At 41.2% G+C, this 18,699-nt stretch overlaps 1 protein-coding gene across 2 annotated transcripts in view; it reads right to left on the bottom strand.

The window, feature by feature from the left end:
- The window catches only part of triqk (triple QxxK/R motif containing), a gene marked incomplete at its 5' end in the record, with an annotated part of 25,115 nt that extends 6,845 nt beyond the window's left edge, over positions 1-18,270 (bottom strand). The window contains 3 exons of one of the 2 annotated variants that reach the window (XM_080859150.1): positions 890-975; positions 11,145-11,216; positions 18,243-18,270. In XM_080859150.1, coding sequence (XP_080715276.1) covers positions 890-975; positions 11,145-11,205 — 147 coding nt within the window. Of the gene's footprint in view, positions 1-889; positions 976-11,144; positions 11,217-17,934; positions 18,032-18,242 lie in introns of those variants that run through there. The other variant, XM_080859149.1, reaches the window with a different exon arrangement.
- Positions 18,271-18,699: the final 429 nt, after the last annotated feature.

Genomic DNA, 18,699 nt, shown 5'->3' with positions numbered 1-18,699 from the left:
CACACTGGACAGAGTCATCTCTCTACAGCATGGAAATGGATTTCAGCACAGAAGAGGAAACACACAGGACAGTCTGGTCCAGTTACTGGCACAGTTATTGGCCAGCACACATACACACACTCACAAATACACATGCGCTCACACACACACACACACAGAGACAGACACACACACACACACACACACACACACACACACACACACACACACACACACACACACACACACACACTCACACACACACACAGAGGTCTCTCTCACACACACAAAAGCTTACTGATACAGAACACAGACACTCATATATCTTCTTATCTCCACATGGAGAGAATGATATCTCTGTATATTCCCATGTTAGGGGTGTGTGAGCAAGACAGATGAGAAAGGAGAGGCCTGACCCACAGTGAGACAGAAAGAGATGGAGGAGATGGGGTGACAAAAGGAATGAGAGAAGAGACAGACAGGGAACGAAAGAGTGAGAAGACAGAAGAGGAGAGGAGAAGAGAGGAGAGACGGACAGGGAACGAATGATTGAGAAGACAGAAGAGGAGATGGGGTGAGAAAAGGAATGAGAGGAGAGACAGACAGGGAACAATGAGTGAGAAGACAGAAAAGGAGAGGAGAAGAGAGGAGACAGACAGGGAACGAATGAGTGAGAAGACAGAAGAGGAGAGGAGAAGAGAGGAGAGACAGACAGGGAACGAGTGAGAAGACAGAAGAGGAGAGGAGAGGAGAGGAGCGGAGAGGAGAGGAGAGGAGAGGAGAGGAGAGGAGAGGAGACAGACAGGGAACGAGTGAGAAGACAGAAGAGGAGAGGAGAGGAGAGGAGCGGAGAGGAGAGGAGAGGAGAGGAGAGGAGAGGAGAGGAGAGGAGAGGAAGTGGTCATCTCACCTTGATTCCTGGCGCGCTCCTCTTGGCTTCAGCCTTCAGTCTTGTGGCTTTTAGAGCCACTTTGGTCTTCTTGTAGTCTTGCTTCCCTGAAACACAATCACAGAGATGGCATGAGCTCAGATCAAATGCAAGGGCTGTTTTCAAGTTCTTTTCCATTTGCCTTGACTTGCCGTCTTTTTTCTTTTTTTCAGTTTACACATCAAGGTAGTGATTAATTAGTTCAGCTTTTATACAGCTACTCCACACTGAGAGTGACCTTTAGATTATCTTAAAGAATGCTTTTAAATAATAACAGTATATTTACGGCTGTGTTCATTAATTCTTGATTAGGTATCATTACGCTAATGCATTTGGTTAAAACACAAAGATTAGACACATAGATTTCTCTGCATTTAGACCTCTTAATTGGTGTTAATGTGAGAGATGGCTGAGAGTTTCCAGGAAAGGATGCAAGTGGCTTTTTAAAAGCGCATTAATAAGTTATTAACGTGTACTCCCATCCAACAGAAACCCGCTTTTAACTTACGCCTGGGTATATTTGGCTTTATTTGAAAACCACAAGGAGTCGAAAACAATGGAAATGGTTTTGCAATGGAGGCTTATCAAAGCTCGTGTAAATACTGAATATATGGCAGTTTGCATTGTCAAATGCCAGCCTTCAGTTCACCTGAGAGTTGGTTCACAACTCACATTTCACAATTCGCATCAACCTACAGGCTAACTCAACCACCTGGCAACGAGAACAATTCTGTGTGTGTGTGTGTGTGTGTGTGTGTGTGTATGTGTGTGTGTGTGTGTGTGTGTGAGTGCGCGCATGTGTGCGTGTGAGGGGGAGGTCTGTCTAATTAGAAACAAACAGATGAAGAAGAAAGAAGGGGAAAAAAAGTGGAGGAGGCAACAGCTTGGCGGCAGGCGGCGGGGCGGGTGTCCTTGGTGAGTGCGTCAGGCTCAGGGGTCGGACTCAAGGTCTCCCAGAGTGCTGTCGACACGAGAGGGGCCACTTCAAGTGCAACTCCTGCCTAATTAAGCCCGATTTACATTGAGCAGGGAGACAGAGGGAGAGAGAGGGAGATAGAGGGAGATAGAGAAGATGAAATTAAGGAGGGTGAGAGACAAAGAGAAGTGAGGAAAGAAGAGGAAGAGGAGGGATACATAAGAGGGCATTATACAGAAAGAGGAAGAGGTAGAGGGGGGAAAAGAGAGAGAATATAGAGAGAACATCTCTACCCATCGCTAGCTGAGCAAAGATGAGAGAGAGAGAAATGGAAGCTTTCCTCCAGAGAGACAGGGATGCGGCACACTGACCTCTCCCCAGGGAGGCAGCTGCTTCTCCTGCCATACGGTGCCCCCTTTGGAAGAGAGGAGAGGAGAGAAGAGAAGAGAAGGGAAGAGGAGAGGAGAGGAGAGGAGAGGAGCTGCCACGATCAGAGGCAAAACTGCTTGCACTCACACACCACACCACCACAGAGGATAGACACTCATATCAGAGGTCAGCTACCGCCTCACAGACTCGTCTCTCCATTAGATGCTACTGTATACTGACACTAGTCTCTCTGTTAGGTGCTACTGAAAACTGACACTAGTCTCTCCATTAGGTGCTACTGTATACTGACACTAGTCTCTCTGTTAGGTGCTACTGAATACTGACACTAGTCTCTCTGTTAGGTGCTACTTTATACTGACACTAGTCTCTCTGTTAGGTGCTACTGAATACTGACACTAGTCTCTCTGTTAGGTGCTACTGTATACTGACACTAGTCTCTCTGTAAGGTGCTACTGAATACTGACACTAGTCTCTCTGTTAGGTGCTACTGAGCAAATTGCCAAATTCTGAATATCCTTTTTTTAGTTTTTATCACTTTTTGAGATGTTACATCTAGACAGACGTTTTAGCCACATGAACCACCTATGTTTGCCAGGGAGGTGTATGTCCAGCGCTTTAGCCCCTTTCTGAAGATGTAGCTTACCTCTATTATCGCTAACATCTACTATTTCACTGTGAACCTTTATATACATTGATTTAATTTACTTTAATGTCCTCCTCCAACACGAACTCTAGCTTTCAGAGCATCTCTGTCTACTGATTTGAGAGAATAACTGCAATTCTCAGAACTTTAAAACAAAACAAAAAAACTGCAGCTGGCGTTCTCTGGTTCTTACATTGTTCATCAACATTTAAATAGCCCAAGTGTTTGTTACACTAACAGTTTGATGGGTGGTACATTATGCTCAACATTCAAGCCACAGGTTTACTGCAGGTGCTGCTTCTACAAGCGGGGAACATGCAAACCCCCAATCTGCTGGCAGTCAGCAGGGAAAGATTAGGTGTACGAAGTATTTTTCCATAAACCTCTTGTTGCAGAGTAAATACACACAACAAAAAACAGACTCCACCATCTGTTTCAAATGAATAGTTTAAACTGTCAGGAAATCAAAGTAATTACGCAGAGCGTGCCTATTAATTCTTTATTCTGAGAGGATCTGCATCCTTGCTGTTTGCACTGACTCAGGTACAAATGGGTCCAAGGGAATGCATGAGTTTAGTTTCTGAGTCACTATTTAGACAGATCCTGGAAAAAAAAGCCATATATACAGTATATCAGGCCGATTAACCTGCAGACACAAGAAAATATTAGAGTTTAAGAAGTACTTTTAATATACAATGCATACGAAGAGTTGTGAAACCCTTTCAAGTTTTCTACATTTTGCAGTCAGACTCATCTTAAAATGTATTAAATTCATTCGTTTCTCATGAATCTACTGTAAATACAATAGATAGAGTGTTATGTTTATTTATTAAAAATAAACGACTGAAATATCTATTTCCATAAGTATTCAGATTCTTTGTTATGACACACTTGAGCTCTGGAGCCTCCTACTTCTATGAATGGTCCTTGAGATGCAAACTACAACTTGATTGGAGTCCACCTGTGCCTATTCATTTGAACTATAAGGACACCAGGAAAGGCACACACCCCTCTTTATACATTTTCACAGCTAGTGGTGTAAACCAGGCCATTAGGTTGAGAGAATTGTCTGGATACCGAACGAGACAGCACTGTGTCAAGAAGACACAGCAGCATTGTCCAAGAGCACGGTAGCCTCCATCATTCTCAAGTGGAAAAGATTCGAGTCTTCCTAAATCTGGATGCCCAGAAAAACGAAGTAATCAGGTACGAAGGTCTTTTGTCAGACCGGTAACCAAGAACCTAATGGTCACTCTGGATGAGATCCAGAGTTCCGTTGTGGAGATGGGAGAACCTTACAGAGAAACAGCCATTACTGCAGCACTCCACCGATCAGGCCTTTACGGGAAGAGCGGCCAGACAGAAGCCATTCCTCACTAAAAGGCACATGACAGCCTACTGAGAGTTTGCCAAAAATCACCTGAACGACTCTCAGACCATGAGAAACAAAATCCTGAAGAAACGAATATTAACGTATTTGTTAACGATTCTTAATGCTGTGTGTGGAGAGAACCAGACACTGAGTGAAAACCTCCTACAAGAAAACTCCTCCAGAAAACTCTTACCAGAGTGCTCAGGATCTCAGGCTGGGGCAAAGGTTAACATCTCAACAAGATAACGACCTGAAGAATACTGCCAAGAAAAGAGTGGAGTGGCTTTAGGAAAACTCTGTGAAGGTCCTGAAGTGATCCAGCCAGAGTCCGGACCTAAACCCTACAGAGAATCTCTCGAGCAGAGAACTGAAAAAGGCTGTGCATTGACCTGGTTGAGCTTGGACGACAATCGAGAAACTTCCAAATAAAAGGTATGCAAAGCTTGAAGGATCATTCCCAAGAAGACTTGAGTCTGTCATTGCTGTCAAAAGTGCTTTAACAGGTTTGAATACTCATGTAAATATTTCATGTTTTTTTTTTTTTTTTTTTATATTTCTTTTGTCATTGGGATGTATTATGTCTAAAGACTCAAGGGAAAAAATGAATGGAATCCATTTTAGAATGAGTGTGAAAACAAAACAAAATGTGGAAAACTTGAAAGGTTCTGAAAACGTTCTGTATGCACTGTAAGTAGTTAAGAATCATGGTCCTGGGGGCTTAGGGCCTGATTTACTAACAGGATTGCGCCCATTTCTGGCGTAAAAAAGCGGTCGTAAACATAAAACGGTATTTACTAAGGGAGCGAAGCGCATATTAACGCTTTGTGGGTGTTGACGGGGAGGACACAAAAAGGTGGGTGGAAACATGCGCAAATATTTGGGAGGAGCGAAGATAAGTGCGCCTAATGATGTATTGCGGGGTATTTACTAAACTGCCTGGCAAGCGCACATCTCCGATTTGCGCGCTAATTCTCCGCCTCATAAAAGCACGCCTTAACCAGGAAGCGCATTTTCATTGAGTCTGAAAACGTTGATATGGCAGCAGTGATAAGAGAAAGGCGAAGAAAGAAGACAGAGACAGCGCACAATATTTTTTTCAACTCGTATAACACATTTTCAGTTAAATTAACCACAAATCATTAGACGGTACAGGTTAACCAGCCACGCAATACTTCAATTACTGAACCAGATCAGAGACGACATCTAACCCTCCAACCGGAGATCACATTCCATTCAATCAGTTGGTAAACATTGCAAATATTGGCACCGGATCATTTCAAACAGTTATAGTATCAGCAGTTGATATATCTCAGCCTTCACAAATATTCACACAGGTACTCGAAGCATTGCTATGGCGCACTGGTCAATACATTTCCCCACTGCCACAGCTGAAATTATAGACATCAAACAGGACTTCTTTTGAAATCGCAAACTTTCCGAACGTAATATGAACCATTGATTGCACCCACGTCCATATATATATATTGTAGTGAACCCATGTCCCTTGTAGAAATTATTAATCTCGCCATGTACACATCTATTGTTATAATAGACAGTTTATGCATTAATGCCACCAATAGCAAATTCTTTATAATCGTGTTCTTTTAAACATCTTGCTGTAGGTGATGGTGGGCAGAACAACAATATAGCAGCGCACACATTGAATCAGGTTCAGTGATTGAGCGAACGTGAACCAATATATCTATCTCCACTTCGCGGAAGCTTCATTTTCTCTTCCTAAATAAATACCACGGAAAATGCGGAAAAACACAGTGCGTTAATGTGCGAACGCAGTTTAAGCAGCGGTCGCAATGTTAGTAAATCAGGCCCTATATAGGGCGGAGTAAACACAGTTTGCCTAGCGCAGATCTGGTTTAATAAATACCAAGTAAAACGCGCAAAAACACAGTGCGTTAATTTGCGAATGCAGATTAAGCAGCGCTCGCATATTAGTAAATCAGGCCCTTAGTGTCCAGAGCACCTCCCCCTAAACCTTGTAGTTGCTTGAATCTTAGGAATTTAGTTTTTCAGTAACCAAAAGGTCAAGTAATCTTTTAGTTGTTTTTCAGACAAAAGCACACAGTTACTAATCTAATAGCTGAACATATCAGGCTCCATGAATACATCACCTGGCTCCACATTAAGCCACCAAAGGAGTGACCTGTGAACCTAAAACAGCATCTCTGTTCTCAGACCTACCTTAATAAGAACATAAGACTATTTTGTCAGTCACACAGTGACATTATCTTACCAACATCTGATCCTACGGTCACTGTTTTTACAGTGAGTCAGTGATTCTAAATGTCCTCTTTTTGTGAGATGAACTTGATCCTTAAGTTTTACAGCAGATAGCTTTGGAGAACAGCTCAGTTTATTAATCAGCTTTAGATGAGCTATTCCCCGTGGCAGTTATGTGCCTTGTGGTGGAGGCCTCAGTGAAAGCATGACCGCCGCTCCTTTGTCTTATGGACGCGCACAAAAGCGACGCCTCCGTGCGCTGCGGCCATTGTGCGCTCCGCTGGCGACACGTGGCGAATCTTCCCATGGTGCCGCGGGGTGTCCTTTCAAAGACAGCACAGCTGATTTCACTTCAAAGGGTCTCCTGTCTCCTCACCCACCGCCGGACTCACTTACCATCTATTTTCACACTCCTATTCATCCCTCCACTTAGCAGCTAGTTCTGCGAAATTGCCACAGCAGAGAGAGGAAGCATGTTCAGATCTGCCTCACAGAAAAACAAGCTGTTTCCATCACGATCGTTCGCTGGGAAACCTGAACACCATACAGGAAACGACACCCCGATAGCTTGAACCATAGGCGTCAGTTACGGGGGGGACGGGGGGGACATGTCCCCACCACTATTCATGATTTGAATTTTGTCCCCACCACTCTTAAAAATGTGCAAACCAATTGCGACCGAAAAACCCCACCAGGGTAGGCTAATCACATAGCGTTTACTGTCTGATATACTGTCAACTCCTATAGTTCACGTCCTGCTTTTCAAGCAGCGATCTCTCAGCAGTCATGAGTGCAACAAATAGCAAAAGCTCAGATTGTGGATAACCACTTGGTTACATCAGCCTTTGGCGAGGTGTGCATGGCTCTGCTATTGTTTCTTACCGTAGAATGCCATTCTAAACGTCCTGCATGTTACGTTTTATAATACGCCTAATGCTACTGAAAAATGTATTTTTTCGCTTCAATGTCGTTAAAAGAATAAGATATTGTTGGAGGAAGTTTGTTTTGTTGCAGCAGGCGCTGTCGAGCGGCTGTTCCAATAAATCCATGTAAATGTTCGTAATTCACAATACTGTTTGATAACCACCTGAAGAAGTTGTATTAATGTTTCCCCATGTGTTGTCTACTGCTCATTTTACACTGTTTCTCCAAAATCCGTTTGGTCGATGAAATACTGTGTTCATTGGTGTTTTCATGACAACATATTGTAGCAACCCTTAATGTGTATTGTACATCATAAGTACATTCGCCTGCGTCTCGCAGAATTGCATTATCATTGCTTCTGACTTTACGAAGGTAAGGGGGAAGTCAAGTCATTGTTACGCCGCTGGTTGATGCTCAGTACCTCGTTTCATTTCATACACCCTTTACAGTCTGACATTGAGTGTCTGGTAAACTTTGTTGCTGTCAAGAGAAGTGTTAAGTTGCCAATTCTGTTCTTTGTCCTATGTGAATTAATAGTATTAGCCTACATATCCCGAGCCAATACCCTGGTGTTCCCAACACCGTTTTGCAAAACAAGCCAAAACACGATCTTTTATTGTTCGAATGGGATTTTCAACACCTGACAATACACTGTAGAGCATATTGTAATGCAACGTTGAATGGATGAATAGCTTACATAAGGGTACCCAGCACTTTTCAAACCACACTCAAGCTTATGGTTATTGTCCCCACCACTTCTAAAAACAAACTGACGCCCTTGGCTTGAACACCCAACACAGCACAACGCACAGTGCCTTTTCTGCCATGCCATTTTGAATGAACACCTTCCCTTCCCAGTAAGAGGACTCGAGTGGGAAAGATACAAGGCACATATAACAGAAAGCAAGCCCGATCTACACTGACGTTCAGTCGAGTGTCCCTTTGTTTATGTTTGGTTATACCACATATTCTATACTGTATTACAAGCTGGTCTCAGTCAAATAAAACAGTTCAAAAACCACTTGAATCCCTATACAAAAGTGCCCTCAAAATCCATGATTAAAAGCCACCTCACTACCATCACTGTCACATACTAAAAAAATATGAAATTTTAAACTTTGAGAATCTAATGAAGCACTTAAATGTTTGAAAAATGCTCCTCTTTCTTCTGAGAAGTTAAGACGGACAACCAGATCTGGAACAAGGGGTGAGTGTAGTGTACCCCAACGCAAAACGGTATTTGGAGGGTCTTCATTTTTCTGTAGTGCCTTAACTCAATGGAACACTCAGAAATCATCTCATGTAAAAGTCCCCACACCTTCTCTCATCTTGTCAAGTGCTGGCTATTGTCAAGACAGGAGTGTTCACATTCATGAATTGTTTTGTAATTTTACTTGTAATTATTATGTTTTTATGCACCAATCCATCAACCCGTCCAGGTGGACTTCAGGTGAAAATTAGCAATCTGCTAGAACCTGGCACAATGCATTTTCTCATGTTGTACAGGATTAATGTTTTATTGTGCACTGTCCCCGTTTGAAATAAATAAACTACTACTACTACTACTGATCTGTGCGACTCTGAGCCATGGATGCGTGTGTCATGTCTTATTATTTCTCCATGGGGGTAAACTGATGTCCTTTAGCTTAGGGGACTGGCCCCATTTGACAGACCTATGGGAACTGTTCGGAAGAATTTAAACAGAAAACACAAAACCCCAAAAGTGAGTGATGTGTGATTTGGGAAGACAGCCCAAATCTGCACCGCTAACCCCTGGGGTGCGGGTGAAGGGGTGGTGACAGCTCCCCCTCTTCTGCGGCCAGGGCCGGCAGGCACCGTGTACGAACAAGAACCCGAGAGCCAGCCGCCAATCACCGACATGCACCAGCCCGACTCACACCCCAGCGGAGGCATTTGGCCTCTGTCTCTTACATCATGTCAACAAAGGGGGGAGAAAAAAAATCAGGATAGCGAAACAATGCAAATATTTCTCCCTGTTAAAGCCCGTTTGTGTAAGAAAAAGCCATGCCCATTTACACAGCATACAAAAAGCACACAGTTAAAGAAGGTACAAATAAAAAGGACCATGTTGAAGGCTTGTTTTTTTCCCAGGCGGATAATTGTCTCTCACACTGTTAAAGAGCTTTTCTCCCTCCCCCCTCTCTTCATCCTTCCTTCATCTCTCTCACTCTCTAACTCACTCTCCATCTCACCCTTGTTTTCAGTGATCATATCTCAGGCAGGATGACCACATCCACACAACAGCAGCCTATCCACTGGGCCTGTAGTCCATTACGGGGTGTAATGATAGTACTTAAGGACAGTGTGTCAACTGGAGGCTTCTGGTGATGCCTGACATCACAAAAGCTTCTCTCGTGAAATAGCCGGGCCTGACAGCATATAAATTACACTGCCATTACTTTTTTCAAATTGTGATGTGTGTTCTTTTCTTTCAACAAAAAAAAAAAAAAAAATGCTCTGTGCTATTTTGGGCTTTTTTTTTGTTAAACAGTGATTGGCCCAAATTGACAGTTTCAGGCTCTTTGGAGGGAAAACAGAGAGGTGGAGAGCATGTGCGTGTGACTTCATTGTCTGGGGAACGGTGCTGTCTAATATAATGTATACGCTAGAAAAATACATCAAATTTGTGCGATATCTTTTGAATTCAGCATGGGGTGGCTCATTGTTTCTTTTGGATGAATTGATAGAATGCACTAGAAAGTGAACGAGAGAACATGCATGGAAGTGTCCACATAGTCTAACACACAGAATTGCGTAATCAGGGAAAATTCTAAATCACATGGTTGAAAACGAAATGGGTTGAACATGACTTGCTATCACACTGCACTTCTCAATTACAAGATTGCACATGATTAAAAAAGAAAGCGAAGAGATTATGTAGCATTCTCTGAGCAAATCTCTGATTCTTAATGCTTGTTAGACCACAACAAATTAAATGCACTATAATGATGCTCATAAAAGCCTAAAGTCTTACTAACCTAACTGCCTAGTATAGGTGCACAACCACAATAACAAGCCATCTGACTGAAGCCCCCAGTTCCCTTGTCATTTTTACCTAAATTTCCCTCTGGATTAAAAAGTATCTATCTATCTATCTATCTATCTATCTATCTATCTATCTATCTATCTATCTATCTAATGTCACCGGCAACTGTCCTATTATCCTCAACTATGCTGCCAACCCTATCAAACCCCACATACCACAGCTGGCAATCATACAGCTTGGACAGAATGACTGATAGAAAAGAAACTGTCTTGGTCAAAGGTTTGTTATGGTTAAAGAAAGACAAAATAGGTAAAAAAGAAAGAAAATACACAAAAGCAAAAATGATGACAATGAATATCAGAAACCACACAGCAGGATTCTGCGCAAATTAGGGAAAAGATCGTTACAACCGGACCGCAGTTTTGCATCTGCTTTTCAAGGTTACACAACTTGAAGGTCTAACATCTTGTGACACTGAGTCACACAGAAAAAAAGTCCAATTAAGGCAGTGACCCATCTCTTTGCCAACACTCAAAGGCCTCTCTGTTCTTATCTGGCCGTAGCCTTTCCAGATGCATAACTATCATTAATTATGCCAACAAACATATTCACTGCAAAAGTTAGTTGAAATTATTTGCCTCAAGCTCTGCAATACTGTTTGGGATGAAGATGTAATAAACTCTGTAGGCACATACTGAATGTCTGACCCCCAGGAAAGAGGCACAGTCCACCAGAGTTGAAACTTACCGATCTGTTTGCGGTACTGATCGACCGGCAGCTTAGTGGTGGTTGCATCCTTCTTCCCCATCTTTTCCTCACCTAGAGAAGACACAGAGCGAACAAGAGTAAATAAAACATGCCTTCAAGGCAGGCAAGTCTGCTGTGAAGAGTGTAGAGGTAAATTATGGAGAGGCTGTCTGAGTTCAGGTAACAAAGTTTTTAAGAGAAGAACTGCCAGGTGAAACACAGCATGATAAACACAAGATAGACAAATGCCTTTGATCGGTTTATATTCTTTTTAATAGAAAGTTATTTCTGTTCACTTTTTCTTCTTATAAACTTGTTCTTTATCAAACTGTCACACAACTATAATCATAATACTACTAATAAGTGCATTATTATTATAATAATTATGTATTTTTCGAATGTGATGGAATATTTGACATGATTGTTATGTGAGATGTTTTTATGTAGAGAACAAAGATCTACATTTGAAAATAAACATATCCCATGAAAGATATGAAGTATACAAGTAATATTAAGAATAAACATATCACATGAAAGATATCAAGAAAACATCTAATATTAAGAATAAACATATCACATGAAAGATATGAAGTATACATGTAATATTAAGAATAAACACATCACATGAGAGATATGAAGTATACATGTAATATTAAGAATAAACATATCACATGAAAGATATGAAGTATACATGTAATATTAAGAATAAACATATCACATGAAAGATATGAAGTATACATGTAATATTAAGAATAAACACATCACATGAGAGGTATGAAGTATTCATGTAATATTAAGGATGAAAAAATATCTCTGCACATAAAAGCAAAAAAATAAAAAAGATGGAGAGCATATAATCCCAGAGAGGTGAAGAGCTTCACTGAATTTAATCACCCTGGGGGATTATTGAGGTGTGCTTGAAAACCTATTCATGCCTTCAAGCGAACATAAAACTTCCTGAGTGGTCAATCCTTTTAACATTGACCATTTAAACTCCTTTAGTCAGAATATGATTTCATGCCTCAGCTCCGACCAGCAAATTGCTTAGAGTTGAGCAATCTATTGACGGCGTGGCAGCTCCACTCATTATCACAGGGCTATTTGTTGAGAGATTATTTGTTTGTTGATATGTCTTTCTCCTACAGAAGTCTACTCCTCCTGAGGAAAAGTGTTACCTGGTTGATACATTTGAAAGGCATTTGAAAGTCAAGAAAACTTAACAGAAGTCAAGAAATCTACATAAAATCAATTAAGTAAGGTTTAATATACCTTCTCTTACCTAAGGTTACAATGATTGAAACCGTAACATAATTATCTTATTAGGTTTCCTCCGGTAGGAGGTAACCTATTGTTATTGTAGGCTTTCTTATTATGTTGCTGCAATGGGAGTCAATGGCAGCCCCTAGAACCATATGGTAACTTTTTGTGAAATTTGGCACACTCATTAAGGACAGTCCCTTCTTCATTCACACCAATTTTCATGGCTCTCATTAGACCATTCTAGCGCCACCAACAGGTCAAAGTTGGACTTTTGTAACACACGCAACTTTTGAACCGTATGACCGATTTTCAAAAATGAGGTACCATTGGATTCCCTGGATCAAGACGAATTAAACCCACCCCATGGCGTAAATTTCCGGTTATATAGATTTTCCGCTATTTCCGGTTTTATCAAAAACCTTTGAAAGCCTTCTCCTCCTACAATTTTTGACAAATCTTCTTCAAAATCACCAGAGATGATCTTCAGACCTAGCCTCACAAAAGTTATGGAAATAATTGTGATCCTCACAACCGTTTGTCCGGTACAGCCACTCAAATTCAGTAGAAAAGCGGCCAAACAGGAAGTGAAGTCATATGTCAGCAAATATTTGAGTGAAATTTACGCCACAGGGTGTGTTTAATTCGTCTTGATCCAGGGAATCCAATGGTACCTCATTTTTGAAAATCGGTCATACGGTTCAAAAGTTGCGTGTGTTAACACAAGTCCAACTTTGACCCGTTGGTGGCGCTAGAGAGACATGAAACTTTGCATGAATAAAGAAGGGACGGTCCTTAATGATTATTCCAAATTTAGCAAAATGTTACCATATGGTTTGTCCGGTTCATCCACTCAAATTCAGCAGAAAAGCTAATCTTTGAGATATCAACACCAAACTGGTATGTCACTTGGAAGACACCACAACATGTTCCCATGTGCAAAGGCAACTTCATATCTTGAAAAATGATTGATATAAAGCAAATTGGATACATTGTTAACGCTAAAATAATGCTTTACACATCTGCATGTCAAAAAGTGAAACTCTGATTCAATCACAAGTTCATATGAAGACACTTGGGAATGTTTAGTACACAAATCTGAAAAAAAGTTGACTGTAAAGTGAAAAGTGGATTTTTGGTGAATATTTGAAACATGCATGCTTGACTACTTGCTAGGGTGGTTCTCTATAGAATGTCTCTGTCTCCTCATCCGCGCGGCTCCTAAATCTCACACACGCAGTCTCCCCTTAACACACGCGCAGGCTTTGTTTTACGCACACACATTCTCACAGACACACAGCTTGCTGTCACACACATACATTCTCACAGACACACAGGGTAAGCGCACACACACAACCTCCACTCAGTCTAAACTTCAAGGCAAAAGCATTGTAAATGTTGGATTTGAAATGTAATATCCCATTGGCAAGTCTGCAGCATGGATTTTCTATACAGTGACAAATGTTTTTTTTCTTCCCCTGGTTCGCAATGTTTGAAGGAGGAAACCGCCATCGCTGCTTGCAGCTATATTTTCTATTTTATTACTTTTCTTCCTCATAGACTGGTAACACGAAATAATACACTGCATAAGAGGCAAGTTCTTTTGTTCCTTAGAAACAGTAAGATTCAATTCATTCCACTCTATAGCCCTGTCTGCTAGATTTTATGATGTTCTTCTTAGCATATTTCAAGGTGAAAGAAATCAAATTCTGGCGGGAACAAAGATGAATCAATCTCAGTGTCCTTGAAGGCATATCACAGTATTCTTTACCACGAATACCAGCAGTCTAAGATGATCGTGGAATAGGCTTTATATGCTGAAGAGGATCCCTGAGTACTTAGAAATGAGTCAAGTCTTTTTTTATGATTCACATCGCTATGGTTGCCTTGTCTTTAGTACGTGGAATGTCTACATGGATTTGGGTCATTATCCTTCTTCTGTGGTGGCCACTTGACTTTGATCCAATAGCTGAGATTCCATAAGACTCTACCTTCAATAGTTGTCGTTGCTTAATGAATTAGTCATTACATTCTTTCCTATTGATGCCATTTTCCCACATGATTTTATTTGATTGAGTAGCCTATCCCGTGGGCCTCAGCATTGAGACTGAGGAAGAGCTCCTGATAGTCTTAGCTTTCTCTGTTTTTTACATATCAGTCTAGCTTTCTCTGTTTTCTATGTATCAGTCTTAGCTTTCTCAGTTTTCTATGCATCAGTCTAGCTTTACCTCCGACAGAAAGCGTAATTGTCCAACAGAAATCTGCACGATTCAAATAAAATCAGTAACTGCAATAACATTGGAGAAATCAAGTCTTAATATAGTACTATCTCCTTGAACAGCAGTAGCTTCCTTGCAATGCAGAGCCTGCTAGCCCGTGCTGTATTCCCCACCACACCTCGTTGGACGTGCTCTGCTCCCAATGCTAAGTAGGCCCGCCTGTCTGTGCTCTAGCTGTCGGGCATGCTGGTGCCCTGCTGCTCTTGAAAGATAGGTTTATGAGTCTGAAGTGAGGCGGGTCGGCGGGGCGCTGCTTGATTTCTCTGGGAGAGAATAGGTCAGAGGGGTTTAAACATCATCAGAAACACAGCCTTGCCCTTTGGCTCACTCCGGCTTTTTCCCAATCTTCAACAAAAGCAGCACTATTGATTGAGAATAGTATTGCGAGGAACAAGGCTGGAATCTTAATAAGACAGGCTCTGCTTGCCCCAGAAAAAAAAAATAACAAGCTGATAATATACTACACACAATAGATACCCCTGTTGTTAAACGTAGATAAGCCATCTGATATCTGCTTACACAAAAGAGCCTTTTAGGGGTTTCATGTGCGGTTGGTCTGGTTGTTTAAAGACTTTAAAGGGAACATTTATGTAATTACCTTAAATCATGGAAATTAGCAGGTAGGATTCAAATTGGTTTTTAATGTTCTGGGTTGCAATATATAGTGGCCATTACAATATACAATATACAAACAATGTAAGATGTCTTTCCTTAAGACTTTATGAGTGTCTTAGCACTCCTCTGTGCAAAAAGTCATCACGTTTATCATTTCCCTTTCTTTGTAAAATTATTACATTTTAAGTGGAAGCTATTCTTACCTTCATGGAAATATTAAGTCCCGTCACAGAAGAGTAATGAGGAGGCAAATACACACAGACATGACACTCTAAAGGAAGCTAGTTCTGTTTTCACAACACCATGTCTCGTGTAATTCTCAGAGAGGCTATATACAGCCGCGGAAAAAATTAAGAGACCACTTCAAAATGATCAGTTTCTCTGGTTTTACTATTTATTGGTATGTGCTAAAGTAAAATGTACATTTTAGTTTTATTCTATAACCTACTGGCAACATTCCTACCAAATTTCAAATAAACATATTGTCATTTAGATCATTTATTTGCAGAAAAATGACAATTGGTCAAAATAGCAAAAAAGATGCAGTGTCTTCAGATCTCGAATAATGCAAAGAAAACAAGCTCATATTCATTTTTAAACTACACAATACTAATGCTTTAACTTAGGAAGAGTTCAGAAATCAATATTTGGTGGAATAACCTTGATTTAAAATCACAACTTTCATGTGTCTTGGCATGCTCTCCACCAGTCTTTCACATTGCCGTTGGGTGACTTTATGCTACTCCTGGCGCAGGAATTCAAGCAGCTCGGCTTCTTTTCATGGCTTGTGACCATCCATCTTCCTCTTGATCACATTTCAGAGTTTTTTTTATGGGATTCAGGTCTCGAAATTGGGCTGGCCATGACAGGGTCCTGATCTGGTGATACTCCATCCACACCTTTACTGGCCTGGCTGTGTGGCATGGAGCATTGCCCTGCTGGAAAAAACACTTCTCAGAGTTGGGGAACATTGTCAGAGCAAAAGGAAGCAAGTTTTTCTTCCGGGACAACGTTGTACTTTGCCTGGCTGAGGTTTGTAAAAGACCATAAGGATTGAACCAAAGCCGACTGGAGGGTCTCCTAGTTCGTCTTCTCTGATGAGTCCAATTTCACAGTAGGTGCAAGACTCTGTGGCTTGTAGGCCTCTCCAGGTCTCCGTCTAACCATCAGACGACCATGTGTTGGGCAAAGCTGAAAATTGGACTCATCAGAGAAGACGAACTAGGAGACCTTCCAGTCCGCTTTGGTTCCATCCTTATGGTCTTTTACAAACCTCAGCCAGGCAAAGTACAACGTTGTCCCGGAAGAAAAACTTGCTTCCTTTTGCTCTGACAATGTTCCCCAACTCTGAGAAGTGTTTTTTCCAGCAGGGCAATGCTCCATGCCACACAGCCAGGCCAGTAAAGGTGTGGATGGAGTATCACCAGATCAGGACCCTGTCATGGCCAGCCCAATTTCGAGACCTGAATCCCATAAAAAAAACTCTGAAATGTGATCAAGAGGAAGATGGATGGTCACAAGCCATGAAAAGAAGCCGAGCTGCTTGAATTCTTGCGCCAGGAGTAGCATAAAGTCACCCAACGGCAATGTGAAAGACTGGTGGAGAGCATGCCAAGACACATGAAAGTTGTGATTTTAAATCAAGGTTATTCCACCAAATATTGATTTCTGAACTCTTCCTAAGTTAAAGCATTAGTATTGTGTAGTTTAAAAATGAATATGAGCTTGTTTTCTTTGCATTATTCGAGATCTGAAGACACTGCATCTTTTTTGCTATTTTGACCAATTGTCATTTTTCTGCAAATAAATGATCTAAATGACAATATTTTAATTTGAAATTTGGTAGGAATGTTGCCAGTAGGTTATAGAATAAAACTAAAATGTACATTTTACTTTAACACATACCAATAAATAGTAAAACCAGAGAAACTGATAATTTTGAAGTGGTCTCTTAATTTTTTCCGCGGCTGTATATAGTCCACTGAAAAAGTAAGTAAGAGAGCACTCGACTACATCATCTGACTGTCTGTCATTGTTGGCATGTGACAATGATCGGAAAATATCACGGGGAACTAGCTGGCAAAGACGGAATCATCCAAAAATAGCATGATTACAATGCATACAGAAAATGTGAATGATACATAGTATCGGCTAAACTCTAGACTCACTAAACAAACCAGGCCATGTAGGCTTAGTGTGGTGTGGCTAAGTTCAATGCGTGCAGATGGTTACAGGATACTGGCTTGCAAAATGTTGTATTTTATTGTGGGCTAGGCTACAATATTGGGGCGACTGTCAATATAATGCCATAACTTAAGGTACTTCATTTTCTGTATTATGCAAGTGGCCTATTTCCATATTCATATTGTTGAATTGGCCTTAGAATGCAATGCTTCAAAAACTCTTGGCCTAAAATTAGCCAAGGCAACATGAAAACAAATTATCTTGTAACCACTTCAGATCACCCCTGAATGCAATCTGCCTGATCCTTGGTGAGGTAGCCTGTTTTCTGTCACCAAAGATCGTTTCATTTCAATGGTCAGTTAACTTATGGAGACACGACACCATTCATGAAGCATGTCGAAAATGTCTCAAAGAAAAAGGGGAACACAAAGGATGTTGTCGCTGCTTAGCTGCACTTTGAGCAAACATAATAGTAACATGCCAACACATCACCTCCCGAGTTCTCTTCCTGAATTGACGTGTTTTTCCAAGACAGGCAACGGAAGCATCCATTCAGAGATGCGTTCTTGAGCAACTGGCCAATGGTAAAGTCCAAGGCGGGACTAACGAGCGAGAGGGAATAGCCTCAATCAACACCGAATTACTGCATGCAGAATAAGGTTTTTATCTTGTTGTTTGGAATTAGCAATGTGTCATGTTGAAGCCTGCTTAATACTGTCCCGGCGTATAGAGGTAAGGGGAAATAAAATATGCATCAACTTACCAGACAGGGTAGGGCAGGACAGCCAGGGAGTTACTGTGCTGTCTGTCTTCCTGTTACAGCCGACGGTGCTCAAACGCTACTCGCTTACAACCAATCAGCGTGCAACTTCCGCCCACTGTCTTTGACAGTAGTCGGATCAATTTCAAAGGTAAACCCAGGTAGCCCAAATCTGGAAGCAGTGTACTTGTCTTGAGGTCTTGCTGTCAAATACATGTTTTTTTTATCGTGAGAAATTTCGGCAGCTAAATTGATCACTAAATGTATGCTTTTTATTCATGAAAGTCAAATTATTGTTACAGTGTAGGCTACAAAGTGCAGATGAAAACTCACTTTTTGATGGAGCTGCCTTATAGCGCCTGTCACTCACTCACTCACTCACTCACTCTGCAGTGTCATCAATCTTCAAAGTGGCAGTTAGAGAGAGAGCCATTTGAGGAGATAAGACTATTTCTGTCTC

The sequence above is a fragment of the Sprattus sprattus genome (genome assembly GCF_963457725.1).
Source record: "Sprattus sprattus genome assembly, chromosome: 20".
NCBI lineage: Eukaryota > Metazoa > Chordata > Actinopteri > Clupeiformes > Clupeidae > Sprattus > Sprattus sprattus.
This window is presented reverse-complemented; position numbering and strand designations above follow the sequence as displayed.